The sequence below is a fragment of the Helicoverpa zea genome, chromosome 2 (genome assembly GCF_022581195.2).
Source record: "Helicoverpa zea isolate HzStark_Cry1AcR chromosome 2, ilHelZeax1.1, whole genome shotgun sequence".
Classification (NCBI taxonomy): domain Eukaryota; kingdom Metazoa; phylum Arthropoda; class Insecta; order Lepidoptera; family Noctuidae; genus Helicoverpa; species Helicoverpa zea.
In genome coordinates, this window is record NC_061453.1 from 3471601 (window position 1) to 3485827 (window position 14227).

The 14227-nt window shown below is 36.1% G+C and overlaps 1 protein-coding gene across 3 annotated transcripts in view; it reads left to right on the plus strand.

Moving 5' to 3' along the window:
• The window catches only part of LOC124637201 (aquaporin AQPAe.a), an 89572-nt gene that overhangs the window by 30545 nt on the left and 44800 nt on the right, over positions 1–14227 (plus strand). The window contains exon 1 of one of the 3 annotated variants that reach the window (XM_047173568.1): positions 13213–13489. The exons of the other annotated variants lie outside the window; for them this stretch is intronic. Coding sequence (XP_047029524.1) covers positions 13453–13489 — 37 coding nt within the window. The 5' untranslated portion in view covers positions 13213–13452. Of the gene's footprint in view, positions 1–13212; positions 13490–14227 lie in introns of those variants that run through there. 3 annotated transcript variants of the gene reach the window in all.

The following is a 14227-nucleotide window of genomic DNA, read 5'->3' on the forward strand; positions in this document are numbered from 1 at the left end:
CATATTTTTTTGTGAATTTACGTATTTTTGGGAACCAAAAGGTAGCCTTAATCCGTTCTAGCGTTTTTTCGAAGCCAAAGTGTCCGACTTCATCGTGATTCGCCCTGAGAATTTGCCAACGCACACCCTTTGGCACCACCCACCTAAGCACGCCTGGTTCAATGATACGATACAACTTATCATTTTTGATTTTATAATTCTTAATGATGTCTGCAGCGTTTTGGGATTGCGGATCAGTTAACACGTTTTTAATACGTTTAGTCTCATCATCGTTGTCTTGTACCGTTGCGATCCAGTCTTGGGAACCTACGTTTAGCACGTCTAACACACGCGTTTCACAGTCATTGTCGGGAATGGGACATCTACTAAGGGCATCAGCGTGTGCCATTCTTTCACCAGGTCTGTATTCAATGGAACAGTCATATTCTTGGAATTGAATCCACCATCTCGCTATTCGGGGTATTAAGTCCCGTTTCGTTAGGGTTGTACGCAAAGAGTTACAATCAGTCAAAATGGTGAATTTAATCCCAAGCAAATAGACGCGGAATTTATTTAGCGATGCTATTACAGCCAATGTTTCAAGTTCATACGAATGGAGCTTTTGCTCATCCGTGGTTGTCTGACGGCTGTAATAAGCAACTGGATGGAATACACCAGTTTCTCCCTTTTGCATTAGAATGCCGGCTATGCCTATTTTGCTGGCATCAGTATGCAGTTGGGTTTCTGCTCGAGGGTCGTACAAAGCAAGGATTGGCCTTTGGACCAAATTTTGCTTCAAGGTCTCAAAGGAATTCTGTTCAACCTCAGTCCAGCGCCATTTGGCATCCTTCTTCAGAAGTTCGGTCAATGGTCTCGCTATTGTTGCGAATCCCTTGACAAATCTCCTGAAGAAACTAGCCAAACCAATAAAACGGCGCACGTCATGTTGGTTCTGGGGTACGGAAAATTTTGAAACCGCATCAGTTTTTAAGGACCCCGGCCTAATCCCATCCGCACTGACTTCGAATCCCAAATATTCTATCTTATCGAAGCAGAATTTGCATTTCTCAAGTTTTAGAGTAAGTCCACTGCTTTTGAGAAGTAATAGAACCTCCTCAAGTAATTTTAGGCAATCTTCAAAAGAGCGTCCTGGGATCAAAACATCATCCATATATATAAGCACATGTTTGTTTCTAACCTTGGCTAACACTTTATTTATTGCCCTTTGGAATACGGAGGGAGCGTTTACCAGTCCGAACGGCATACGGTTGTATTCGTATTGGCCGTCGGGCGTAATAAAGGCAGTTCTTTCTCGGGATTCTTCAGCTATGGGAATTTGGTAATACCCTGATGCTAAATCGAGAGTAATAAACATGGTATTACCAGCCAAGAGATCCAATTGATCTTCTATGCGGGGGAGTGGAAAATGTTCCTTAACGGTCTTTCTGTTTAAAGCCCTATAATCAACACATAGGCGTTTTTCGCCAGATTTCTTTTGCACGAGGACTATAGGGCTTGCATACGGCGAAGAAGATTCCCGGATGATGCCACTCTCTAACATTTCTTGAATCATAGATTGTACTAGTTGTCTATCAGAATATGACAGGCGATAGGGCCGGTAGACCACGGGCTCAGAATCTTTTAACTTAATTTCCATCTCTACACTAGTTGTATAGCCCAGTTCATGCAAATTAGATGAGAAACATTTGCGATATTTCTCCAACAATTTCACAAGTTCAAATTTCTGCTGTTGTGTTATGTTACCGCATTTTAAAGCTTCGTCAGTTAATTGTATGTCCAAAATATTATAAGTGTTTGGTACGTCTAGAGTGCTCGCTACCCGAGCTCGTGTCACTAATGTATCTATAGGCATATTTATGTCTTTGTCACATATGTTTTGTATTATTAATGTCCCTAATCCTAGACTTAAGTCATATTCACCGGGAAGAAGAAAATATTCATAACCTGGGCGTCCTCTAATTGTCCCGTGTACGTAAATCCTGCCGCAAAAAATTGTATCTGACTTTACCTTTATAGCATTAGTGGTGTGTGGTTTTAGATTATTAGACTGAAAGGTCAGTAATATCAACTTGGAGTCATCGTGAACTTGGCAGCGCTTAACAATTATATCTGTATTAGTTTTTGTTATTTGTATCTGTGGACGTTCAGTGTACGTGTGTCCTAGTAATACCGGGTCATTAATCATATCGTCAGTCACAATCAAAATCTCAACATTTTCTTCAATTATGTCCTGTACATCTATATCAACGAACGCACGTCCTACTGGCCGGTAGGGAATATTACCTAATCCCCTCAAAATAGGCAGGGACTCAGTTTTCCATTGAATTCCTAGACTTATCGCGTCAGTCAGTCTAATAAGGGTACATTCGCTTCCAAGATCAATATGAGACAAAAGTGTTTTGCCATTAATTCTAATTGGAATTTTGTACTTAGCATTTATATTATCAGTCGAATGTACTTCCATTACAGACTGGGACTCTACATTGGCTTTATGAGCTTGGTTCGTTTTATTAGGGCAGTTATCTGCTAAATGACCTCTCAAATTGCAATTATTGCATCTAATTGTAGGTTTAGAACAACGGAAAAATGGATGACCAGTCTCGTTACAATTATAACATTTTAAACTTTGTGGCTTAGGCCTTTTATCATTATCCGATTTTTGAGCAGGTTTCTTTTCCTGTCGATCTGTATTTTTATTTTTAGGATCGTTACCAATCGGTTGATTAATTTTTACACTTTTAAAGAACTTAAGCAACTGTTCGGGTTCAGAGAATTGCGCCCCTTGAGCACCTAGGCGAACACCCCTATCGTCTATGCCGTATATTATGCAGTCGACTGCATCCTTACCATAGATTTTGCAACGGTTTAGCAGATTAATTTTAGTATAAAAATATTCCTCAAGAGATTCGCCAAACTTAGCTCTCTTATTCAACATTTGAGTAAGTGTCTCCGCATAGTTAGTTTGTGAAGGAAAAGACTCCGTTAACCTTAATTTCCATTCAGACCAGGAATGTAGCAGAGAGGGGAGACCCTGATACCAGGTTTTAGCAACGCCGCAGAGCTTGGGCATTGCATAATGGACTATTTGTTTATCAGACCATCCATAAATCTGAGCGCATTCTTCAACCTTATGTATCCAGGTCTCCACAGTCTGCTCACGGCACATTGGGTCGAAATCAGGTACAACATTTAAGACAGGGAATTTATCTACGTCAGTGGTATTTTTACTTGCTATAACGTTTAAAAGTTTTTCAACTATATCTAGATTACTTAAATTAGCACTTCTCTTCCTACGAGGCGACCTTTCCTCCGAACTTGACAGCGATGATTGACTTTGTACTCTACGTCTTTTAGATAAGCCTTTATGAGTAGTTCTTGAATTCTCTCCTACCTCGTGCACTGAAGGGCTCCGGAGCTGTCGTTGCTCACAAGATCGCTTACTCGCCCGCTTACTTCTCCTCGACCGTCGTTCACGTGACCTGCTACGACGCACGGCTGGAGTTCTGGACCTCGGCTGCGTCCTAGCATTCCTTTCCTGCTGCGAACTGTTTCTGTCCACATGCCTGGATTTTTGCCTGTGCTTCGGCATTATTCCCAATTGTATTGCCTGAAACTTACGATTGTGTGTATTAGATACTTCATAATTAACTTTACTAACTTACATCTGTAGGCGTATTTTGCATGACTTTTGGTATGTTCATGTGCGAGTATAACCTCCAGGGAGTAGCCCTGGCAAGGTTATGTGCATGTGTATGTGCGTACATGTGAGTATAACCTCCAGGGAGTAGCCCTGGCAAGGTTATGTGCATGTGTATGTGCGTACATGTGAGTATAACCTCCAGGGAGTAGCCCTGGCAAGGTTATGTGCATGTGTATGTGCGTACATGTGAGTATAACCTCCAGGGAGTAGCCCTGGCAAGGTTACGTGCATGTGTATGAGCGTACATGTGAGTATAACCTCCAGGGAGTAGCCCTGGCAAGGTTATGTGCATGTGTATGTGCGTACATGTGAGTATAACCTCCAGGGAGTAGCCCTGGCAAGGTTATGTGCATGTGTATGTGCGTACATGTGAGTATAACCTCCAGGGAGTAGCCCTGGCAAGGTTATGTGCATGTGTATGTGCGTACATGTGAGTATAACCTCCAGGGAGTAGCCCTGGCAAGGTTATGTGCATGTGTATGTGCGTACATGTGAGTATAACCTCCAGGGAGTAGCCCTGGCAAGGTTATGTGCATGTGTATGTGCGTACATGTGAGTATAACCTCCAGGGAGTAGCCCTGGCAAGGTTATGTGCATGTGTATGTGCGTACATGTAAGTCTTGATAACACTGTCGTGATAAAACGGAACGAACAAACCAATGAAACTCTGTTTACACTTGCATTTCATGAACATAAAATTATTTATAATACAACTACACTAGTTTAAACGATAATCTAGTTAGCTGTACAATGGGCAAAATCCTTCTTCACATTGCCAGTAGGTAGGCAGATTAGAAAAAAAACAAAAGTTTTACTTACGTTTTCACTTCTGTGGACGTGGTAAGTAGAACTTTTAGTTCTACTTTTATCCTGGCTTCTGATATGTTGGGGTGCTTGATAAAGTAAACTCCTTTGTCGTATATGTAAACTATTTATTACAGTACAGCGTTTGTGTAGCAGAGGGTACTAAGTTATCGAGACAACTGACAAGTGACGACTGAGCTTTTTCTCAGCATTTCCCGCCTTAAATAACCTTGTCGATGACAGTTGGTATTCTGTACAAAAAAGATTTAAAGCGGGAAACGAGTAACTACCACAAAAGTGTTGCCAGTTACAAAAATATAAAAGCATATTGTGACGTTATTAATAAATCATTTTACAAGAACTATTTGTAAATTTAAAATAATATTTATAAATTTAGCCTAACACGTGAAACCTCACAGACCCACGAATAAATTAATATAAACATAACCTCTAACAGCTTATAACTTGCGCCACACACCATTCTCAAGGCTCCGCGTTACCTTGTTCGACACACTACTCGCCACTGCCAACCGTGAAGGTTTAGGTTACCATCGCTAGTTAACTGCTAGTCCTCCGTCCCTGGGTATCGATTTTGCGTCTAGGCATTTTAGAGTCCTATTACAGGAACGTTATTGTGGAAAAATAGACAATACCTTATTGTTATTTCAGGGCTATTAAAAAATAAAAATTGAAGAAAAATTTAATAATAGTCTAATTAAATACACAAAAATGTATTAAAACCTAGTCACGCGCATCAATTTTTTTTTTCAGTTTCATTTACATTGATATTGTCAAAAATCTATCCTATTTGTACGATTGACTGAACTCAACAATGTCAAGAATATTTTTCAAGATTGTATAAAAAAGTTACAACTATGAGTTAATTTGAATGTTTCGCGTCTGTTGCGCGCGCGCAGTTCATTGTCACGGTCGAGATGTCTGTGCATTTATTACGAAGTATTATTGTAAAATATAAATATATTTAAATATGATATATTGTATTTTAAAAATATATCTAGTTTTTGTATGCAATAACAACTTTAAACGCAGAATGTTCGTGTTAAAGACCTTTTTAAAAGTAAGTTTACATAACAAATAAAAAGCTACCAGTTTTTTTACACTGCGAAAGTCGAACAACAATATCCGATGACATAACAGTCTCTAGTTACTATTGTTAATTCACAGTTTAGATAGACAAAAACTATTAGGGAAATCGGAATCGCGGAGCGCGTCAAATGCTGCCAATGTGTTTTTATCAGGCGTTAGCATTAGCACGAACCTCTAGCGATGTCATGGTATTAAGTAGGTAAATTATTCGCTCATCAGTACTAGATATTATGTAGTTCCTTATTTCCTCACTGATTATCATCAGTTTTTGTAGAACGTTGTTTCAGAACGAATCTTCCTGCAGAATTTTTGACATCCGTCAACTTTTAAACAATTGCGGTTCTTATATGGTTTCCGTATTTGCCTGTTTATTTTTTAAAAATATATCAAATATAAGTACTTAAGTATATTTTTTAAAGTTTTCCTCGTATTTTTTAAGCTGTTATCGTAATTGAAATCCGAGACACAATGTAATAAAATAATTATTGTTATTTTTACGCGGGAATCGTGCCGCTTCATTTGACAAGTCGGCGCCATTTTAGCTGTCATTGTCACGGTCGGCCATATTTTCCTAGGTTTGTTTATATTATTAGTTACCGCGCTTACTGCCCGTGACAAAGCAATTCACAGATACATTTACAGAATGTCAGACAATGATAATTAGATTAAGTAAATGCTTTTGTTGTGACCAATACATAAATGGCTTATATTTAATGTAGTGGCCTGAACAGAAATTTCTAGGAATACGGTCTCATGCTATTAAACCATCAAACTGACCACAATACCTGTTCTTAAATCAGAGCATTTATTTTATCATTTTTGCCGAGTAGAACTGAAACTCGCCCTTAATATTCATTCGTTATGTTATTCCTAATTTTTGAACCCCATTCCCATAAGTCAGGACTCGAATGATATCGTGAAAGCAAATCTAGATTTTCACGGAAAATTCTTTGGTGAGTAAGACATACCCATGTCAACTAGTGTTGTATGTACTTCTACTTAACACGCAATACCTTAAACGAATACTTGGTAAAATTCCGCCAAAAAATTGCGAGCAATATTATTAACACCATCCTACTACGGCAGTTCAGAAAATTCCTGTCTTCACACACATTCAGCTATCAGTAATTACAAAAAAAAAACATAAATTACTCGACTTTATGAACAATTGTTCATACAAGCAGTACAAGTCTTAATAAGCATGCATCACACACCTGTACTAAATCACAAATTATTACCGCGTTAATAAAATTACCGTCACTTGTCGCAGGCACTAATTCACTTTATCCCTAGGTAGTCATTGTCATGGCTGCGTGCGCGCAATGTCACCGCAACGATGTTATTTTCATGTGCGACGTGATTCGATGCGGAGACAAGGCTTGCTATCAATCATTTGTTAAATATAGCCTTAAACATTTTCCTTTTGCTTTGATGTATATGATTTAGTAGTCAACAGGAAATATTTATATGATGTAAATACCTAGGTATTACAGTCACTTAGCTAAAAGACACAGCATAGAAAAGTTTCGATACTACTTATTTCTGTAAATTGCGCATAAAAGTTTGGCATTACAAATGCCTCTAAAAACCTATTGAGAAAACTAGGTACAAGTGTTCAGCCTCAGAAACAAGCAAATTATTCTAAAAGTAAAAGGTTTTAGAACTTCTAGACATAGAATTGAGTAGGAGTTCCTGGAATATTCAAACACAAAAATTCAAACGCTTTAACAAGATATTTCTAGTAATTTTATCATCAAATCACATTTATGGCGCACAAGAAAGTTAGGTCTCCACTAAAAATATAATTCAAGTTCATATTTGCACAGGTCGAACAGCTTTCAAACCATAAACAATCCGGTTCTATTATCTCAAACGCTCAAAACCATGTAAACTTATTCTTGGAGCCTATTTGCATATCACGTTTCTGCCTTACATATATTTCTCAAGGAAGAAGGAACATAGACCGTAAATATATACTAGTTTAAGGAAGTTTTTACTGTCCCATTGTTTTTTTATGTTCCCACGAAATAATGATGTTTAGTGTTGCCAGTAGCTGGCCGGTGTTATCAGTTCATAAAATGATAAGAGCGAGCCCAATTGTGTCCATAATCATTAGTCACGTTTGTACTCAGATTGGAGCACTCGACATTTGTGTCAAGTTCATACTAAAAGTATTGTAAATAATGTTCTGGAGTAATGTACTGTTGAATGAGCGTAAAGATAACAAACAGCTTACTACATTTGTGCTACTGGAACATGGTTTAAATTCGACCACATTGTGGAAGGAATTTTACCTTTTTTTCAGTTTTAGGTGTTTTATTCTTCACTTAGTTTTTTTTTTTGATAGGGAGGAATTTATGTAGTCTCTCTACCTAATATTCAAACACAAAGTCAAATGATGATTTTAACAGAAACCTCTTGTATATTGAGATTACCATCTCATTTAAGATACCTACATAGCAAATCCTATTGTTATTTAACGAAACATTTTAAACAATTATTATTAAAAATCGTGTCAGAATAAGGTTCCTGATCAACGTTTTTGATAACCGCAATGTATTTAATACATCAAAAAATAAACATCACTATAAAAAAATCTACTACTTATTTCAATTTGCTTTCAGGATACACATACAAAGTTACTTACTGATCAATATTTTCCGTAAAAAATATACAGAAAAAGATGTGTTTCATTTATTTTTTGCGATTATTTAAGTGTCTGTACTTATATTAAAGCTCATTCAAATAATGATTTAATTCTCAAAAGCTGTCAAAATCGTTAGCTTAATTCTTTATATATCAAAATCAGTAATCGATTTTATTGTACCTTAATAGAATTTGAAGACGTGACAGAAAAAAATCGTTCTTGTTACCAATCGAATACTATTCTAATAAAAATAGATACTTATCTAAAGATCTACATGAAATAAATGTCTTAATAGCTTCAAAACAATAGAAAAAAACCTAATTAAGTACTTCGCCTGTATTGGTATGACACGAATTTTAAAATGCGGGGTCACGCATGAAGATTTTTTGCAATTATTTATATCAAAAACACTTCCTAAATAATAATATTAATCACTTAATAAATAACAATCTACTATATAAAAATAAGTCCGGTTTTCCTCCCTGACGCTATAACTCCAGAACGCACGAACCGATTTCCACGGTTTTGCATTCGTTGGAAAGGTCTCGGGCTCCGTGAGGTTTATAGCAAAGAAAATTCAGGAAAAACAAAAAAAAAAAATATCACCAAACAATATGTTACATAAAACGAAGCCATCTGGTGGCGGAACGGAGTTCGCCGGGTTTGCTAGTGACCTATAATTAAGCGGTAGATATACTGTAATTATAACTTAAGTACACGAAAACATATTTGTATATATCTTGAACTAGCTTCTGCCAACGGTTTCACCCGCGTCCTATAGACATAGTAGTTTCCATGGACAAAAAAATGCATAAGTATCTAGCCTCACTCAATAAATGGGCTATTAAATACTGAATCTTTTTAAATCGGACTAAAACATGGTTCCTGAAATCAACGCATTTAAGCAAGCAAACAAACTTATCAACTTAACAATATTTAATAATAGATATTCTCATCGCTTGTATTACAATGTTCTTACTTTTTGTTACACAGTATAATCTCATCATCGATTTAAAAACAAAGGTGCATTTCAATATAAAACCTACCATACAATGTTTACCTACTACAAACTACTTACGTAGAATTATCATGAATAACCTTATGAAGATAAGTTATGACTCAGTGTTACCTGAATTGTATCTAATTTATTCATAATGGAATATCTCGTTCAGATTTTCCAATATATTTCTTTAAAAACCCACCTTTCACTGGCGATGGAAATTTTGATCAAGTTTTGCAAGCATTTCTTATGACCCTACTACTAGTGACTCATTAGGGTATTTCTTGCAACTAATGGATATTTAAAGGTGTCACAGATAGATAAATTTAATAAGTAGGTACTTATCAATCCTTTTAAAATAGATAGTGCATTTTAGGTCATGTACCCAAAAAGCATATAGGAGTAATTTATAAAGGACGTAATTGATACAAATGTTAAAGTCAAAGTCAAAGTCAAAGTCAAATCATTTATTTCATTTAGGCCTTTACAAGCACTTATGAACGTCAAAATTATAACTAAGTTTGATTCTAGTTGCCCATTCCAAAAGTAGCTTCCTATGGATACGTACCTCTAGAAAAATAAACTTAACGGCCTAATCTACATCATTTAAGAAATTAATTATGAATTGATAATTTACTTAATAACAATCATTAGTCATGTCTCACCTACTTACCGAACATTTTAATTCTCCGCTGCCTATGTTTTACTAAGTAAATTAATTTCGCCAAACCAAGATCCAATTGGTCGTGTTTCTAAGCCCATAATACCAGTCTAACAGAATCTATTACCGGAAACTTTGACCTGAGAGCTAACGATCATAATCAGGTACCCATATAAGGAACAAACGTAATGAATGAGCAAATGGATCCCGCCATTATGCCCAGGATGGAATACATTAGTTAACTGTCAATGTTTCCGTGTCCACCATCCTCAGGTGTAACTTGCCTTAGGTAAATTACAATGTCTTTATTCATCACTAGCTGTTTTCCTGCGGTTTCACTTGAATCCTGTGAGAACTACTACCCGTACCCGGACAAAATATAGCCTGTGTTACTAAGTTTGGGAATAGTGTAGTTTCCTGACGGTGAAATAACTTTTCAAATAGGTTTAGTATTAGGAGCACAAACAAACAACAATGGTGTTTAGTTAGAAATGTGGACTGTTGCGCTGTTAGTAGTAATAGTAGCCAACTTCAGAGCGGCATTTTTTTATAAAAGCAGCTCTTGCTAACCAAGTAAACACAATTTTGATTTTTTTTTTAAACCAAACATCGTTGGTCGTCTTATAAACCTAAGCAACGCGTGATCTAAAAGAACCACTTCATTTTACTCTTCTCAATTTCAAGACAAACGAACGTGGTAAGTTAAACCATGGCTGGCTATACTCTCATGGATTCCATAAAGATATTCAGCTGTTGGGGTAAATACCTGTATGGGAAGGCGAATGCCCTGTAATTACAACCCGTTTATCCTGCTATGTTATGATATTCAGTTTTATCTCTCAGATGCCTTTTATTGCAGACTCCATAAAGTAAGGGGTATTATGAAACTTGCTAATAATACCTACCATGGTTTGATACACAGATATTTAATAAACTTTAGTAAGTCTAGAAAGATATCTGATAAACTTGGGATAGCGAGAATAAGTGTTGGTAAGAAACTTGGCAGAGTTACTTTCTGAGTTTTTTTCATAGAAATGTAGGGCTTATTATCATGAAGTTTTGTGTAAACGTTTAGAAGAATATATAGAAATTGTAATTTGATCTGACGAATATTCATTCAAATATGCGTGAAGTGCAGAAACCCATTTCAAAATCAACCGTATCGCCGTTACTTTAATTTGCATATAAATTAGAAATATATAATTTGAAAGACTAATTAGAAACCATAGGTACCAACAGTCTAAGACAAAGTTACGAGTTAATAATCCAAGATCATCTTTAAGTTTAATATACCACGTCATTATGTACTTGTAGTAAAATAACTCTTTAAACATTGTCACATTTTTAAAGCAGCCTTTTAAATAAAAAACTTTAATTTACTGGCAGTGTATATTACAGTGTTATCTGGCTATCTAAGACAGCGTGTTTTCTTTTGCTAGCCTACTGAGAGTTATCTAAGGCACACATTGCAACTGAATTTTTATTGTCTCTGATAACGTTTTTATAAACTTGTAATGGGGGAACTGGATTGTAGGTTGTTGTTATAGAGAAGTATTTATATATTCTTAAAAAATAAAAATTAAAAGAGCAGTCTACAAAATTCTTAATCATCACGTAAAATTATAACTAACGAATCATAATATCGATCCTGCAAAAGCATATCGAATCCGATTCGATATATCGATCGATAGACTGCGTAGGCCACCTGTCAATCGTCTGCGAACTTTAAAGTACCTTGCAGTGAAGACCTTGTTAATGTTGCTTGCCTTTATACAAATTTTATTAGTTATGATATAGCAATGCTGAATAGCTGAGGAGAAACGCACCTACCGGCGGCACCTTCAAACACAGTCGAAAAATTCACATGAATGGTGCTAGCATATCACTCTTTTACGATATACTGGGAGCAGTTGACTAGAAACCGATTCATCTATACTAATATTATAAAGCTGAAGAGTTTGTTAGTTTGAACGCGCTAATCTCAGGAACTACTGGTCCGATTTGAAAATTTCTTTCAGTGTTAGATAGCCCATTTATCGAGGAAGGCTATAGGCTACTTTTTATCCCGGTACAGGAAGTAGTTCCCACGGGATGCGGGTGAAACCGCTGGCAGAAGCTAGTTTTAAAATACGCGCAAACTACAAACTTTTAGTCGGCTAATAGTTGTTTTGGGCTCATAAATCAGTATGACGTTGGTTTTGAACAGACTAAAAACTTTGAATCACGAATATTAAAAAAAAATCTGAGACTGTTTAGTCTCCAGTGTTTGCGTAGGTAGGCTTAACGAGACATCGGTTCATTTAATTATCATCAAAAACCTCAAGTTACATAGAAAAGAGCACATAAACCCAACTAACCCAATTTGAAATAAAACTCCAAACTCAAATGTATCAGGTAAGTGCCATAATGATCTGGGTGAACTTAGCAGCCTCGATTCTTGCCAGTTGACATTCACCGCGTCTGTGCATGGAGAAAGCTGGGGTCACCAACCTGATATGAAGAAGAACGTAGGCCATAGTGCATGCTATTTGGCAGTGGACTTTGACCAAATTGGACTTTGTACTCTTTCATGTATAATCGTGGGGATGAATTAAACTTTTGGTGGGCTAAAAGTATGCCTACCTTTCACAATTTTATATAATCTCATTTCGGTATCGGTGCTTGATCTGATAAAATGCTTGAGTTAGGTCGTATAATAGTTTGGTTAGCCACAAATTCTTGTAATTTGATGTAACTTTTAATGTTTTTGTTAAGCAATATTTGGTGTAAGGCGAAATTATAGGTCGGTACTACTTTAACATTTTATTTCTTGACGTAGCAAAGCAGAAGTATTTTGTGTTGGTCCCGCTAGGACACGTTTTAGGTCTATGATCCAAATTCGTGACCGTACCCCCAATTCTGACCTTGTTTATTGTTTTTCCAGAAGTTACGATTTCCTTTGCCACCTAAATAAATAATACCTACAATAAAACTAAAAAAGATATGGGTCATTCCCACTAAAACCTGCGCAAAAAATTGTTGTTCAAAAACTGGTTCGTAAGCTACTCGAAATTTCGATGCGAAAACAATTCCATTCACGAATTACCCATTTTTGATACCTAAGTTATTATTATAAGAGCTATGAATAAGCTAAAAGATATAATTTGTATTGTTATTCCGTAGCGTTTTTGTTTCCGCGATTATGACGTCAGACGTAAACGTATCTGCATTAATTCGCGAACATCGGTTCACGATACGTTGAATAAAAAGTGCGGTGCACTCGCCGACCGTACCTGTCATCCCGAGCGAGATCTCGCCACACTCAAGTGTATGTAGCCACTCCGAAAGGTAGTCTCACACGCACCACTTACGAAACGCAAGTCCGCAACAGTCCTCAGCGCGCGTCTTCGGAATTTTTCAATTACAAATCAAATTACACTTTCACAGTGTTTTATTTAATTCACATTTCGAAATAGTGCGGTCGGTGAAGTTATAACAACGAGGACTCAACTCGAAAGTGCTTATTTCAAAGAAAAGTTATTTTAGCCGACAAAATGAAAACGGATTACGCGATGGATGAGATGCAGAAGAGTAAGTCCTATTTTATAATTAATTCATGCCTTATAGACTATTTTATTTACGAGCAAAAATTGCAATAGTTATTGAACCGGCATTGTAAGTGAGGATGCGTGCGCGCATACTATTTTAAACATTTTATTTTTTTATGTAGGGCTGAAAATACTACAGCTAAAATCGGTAAATAAATGTTATTTCATATGTAAACAAATAGTGCGTGAAATCAGTTTCTTACATTCCTGTATTTATTTAAGCATTTTATTATATACTCACAAGTGCACCGTATGCGTCATTTAACTTTATCGAATGCAATAAAAATATAAGCATTATGTAAACAAATAAATTTATTAAATACAATTTAAAATAATTGAATATGAATTGATCGTACAAAGCTAATACATTTTATTTCGAATAAATTATAAATAATTTAATTATTATTTGTTGTTATTATCCTATTTGTTGAAATAGAATCATTTAAAATACCATATTTAAACTCAACTAGCAAATGTCCTGAAGAACTCCTGAAAAAATATATGACTTTTTCTGTTCGCTAAATATCTTTCTCCTCTTACTATCACCACTTATCACATATAAGATCTTTTTAATTATTGTGATAAAGACCCAGTGACATAATTTACAAGTTAAATATATGCAGAATTAATAACCCACATGGTTCCAACCAGAACTGTATATATCTATGTGTATACAAAAAACTTCATTTCCATTATTATCACGACGCATACATAATAAGCC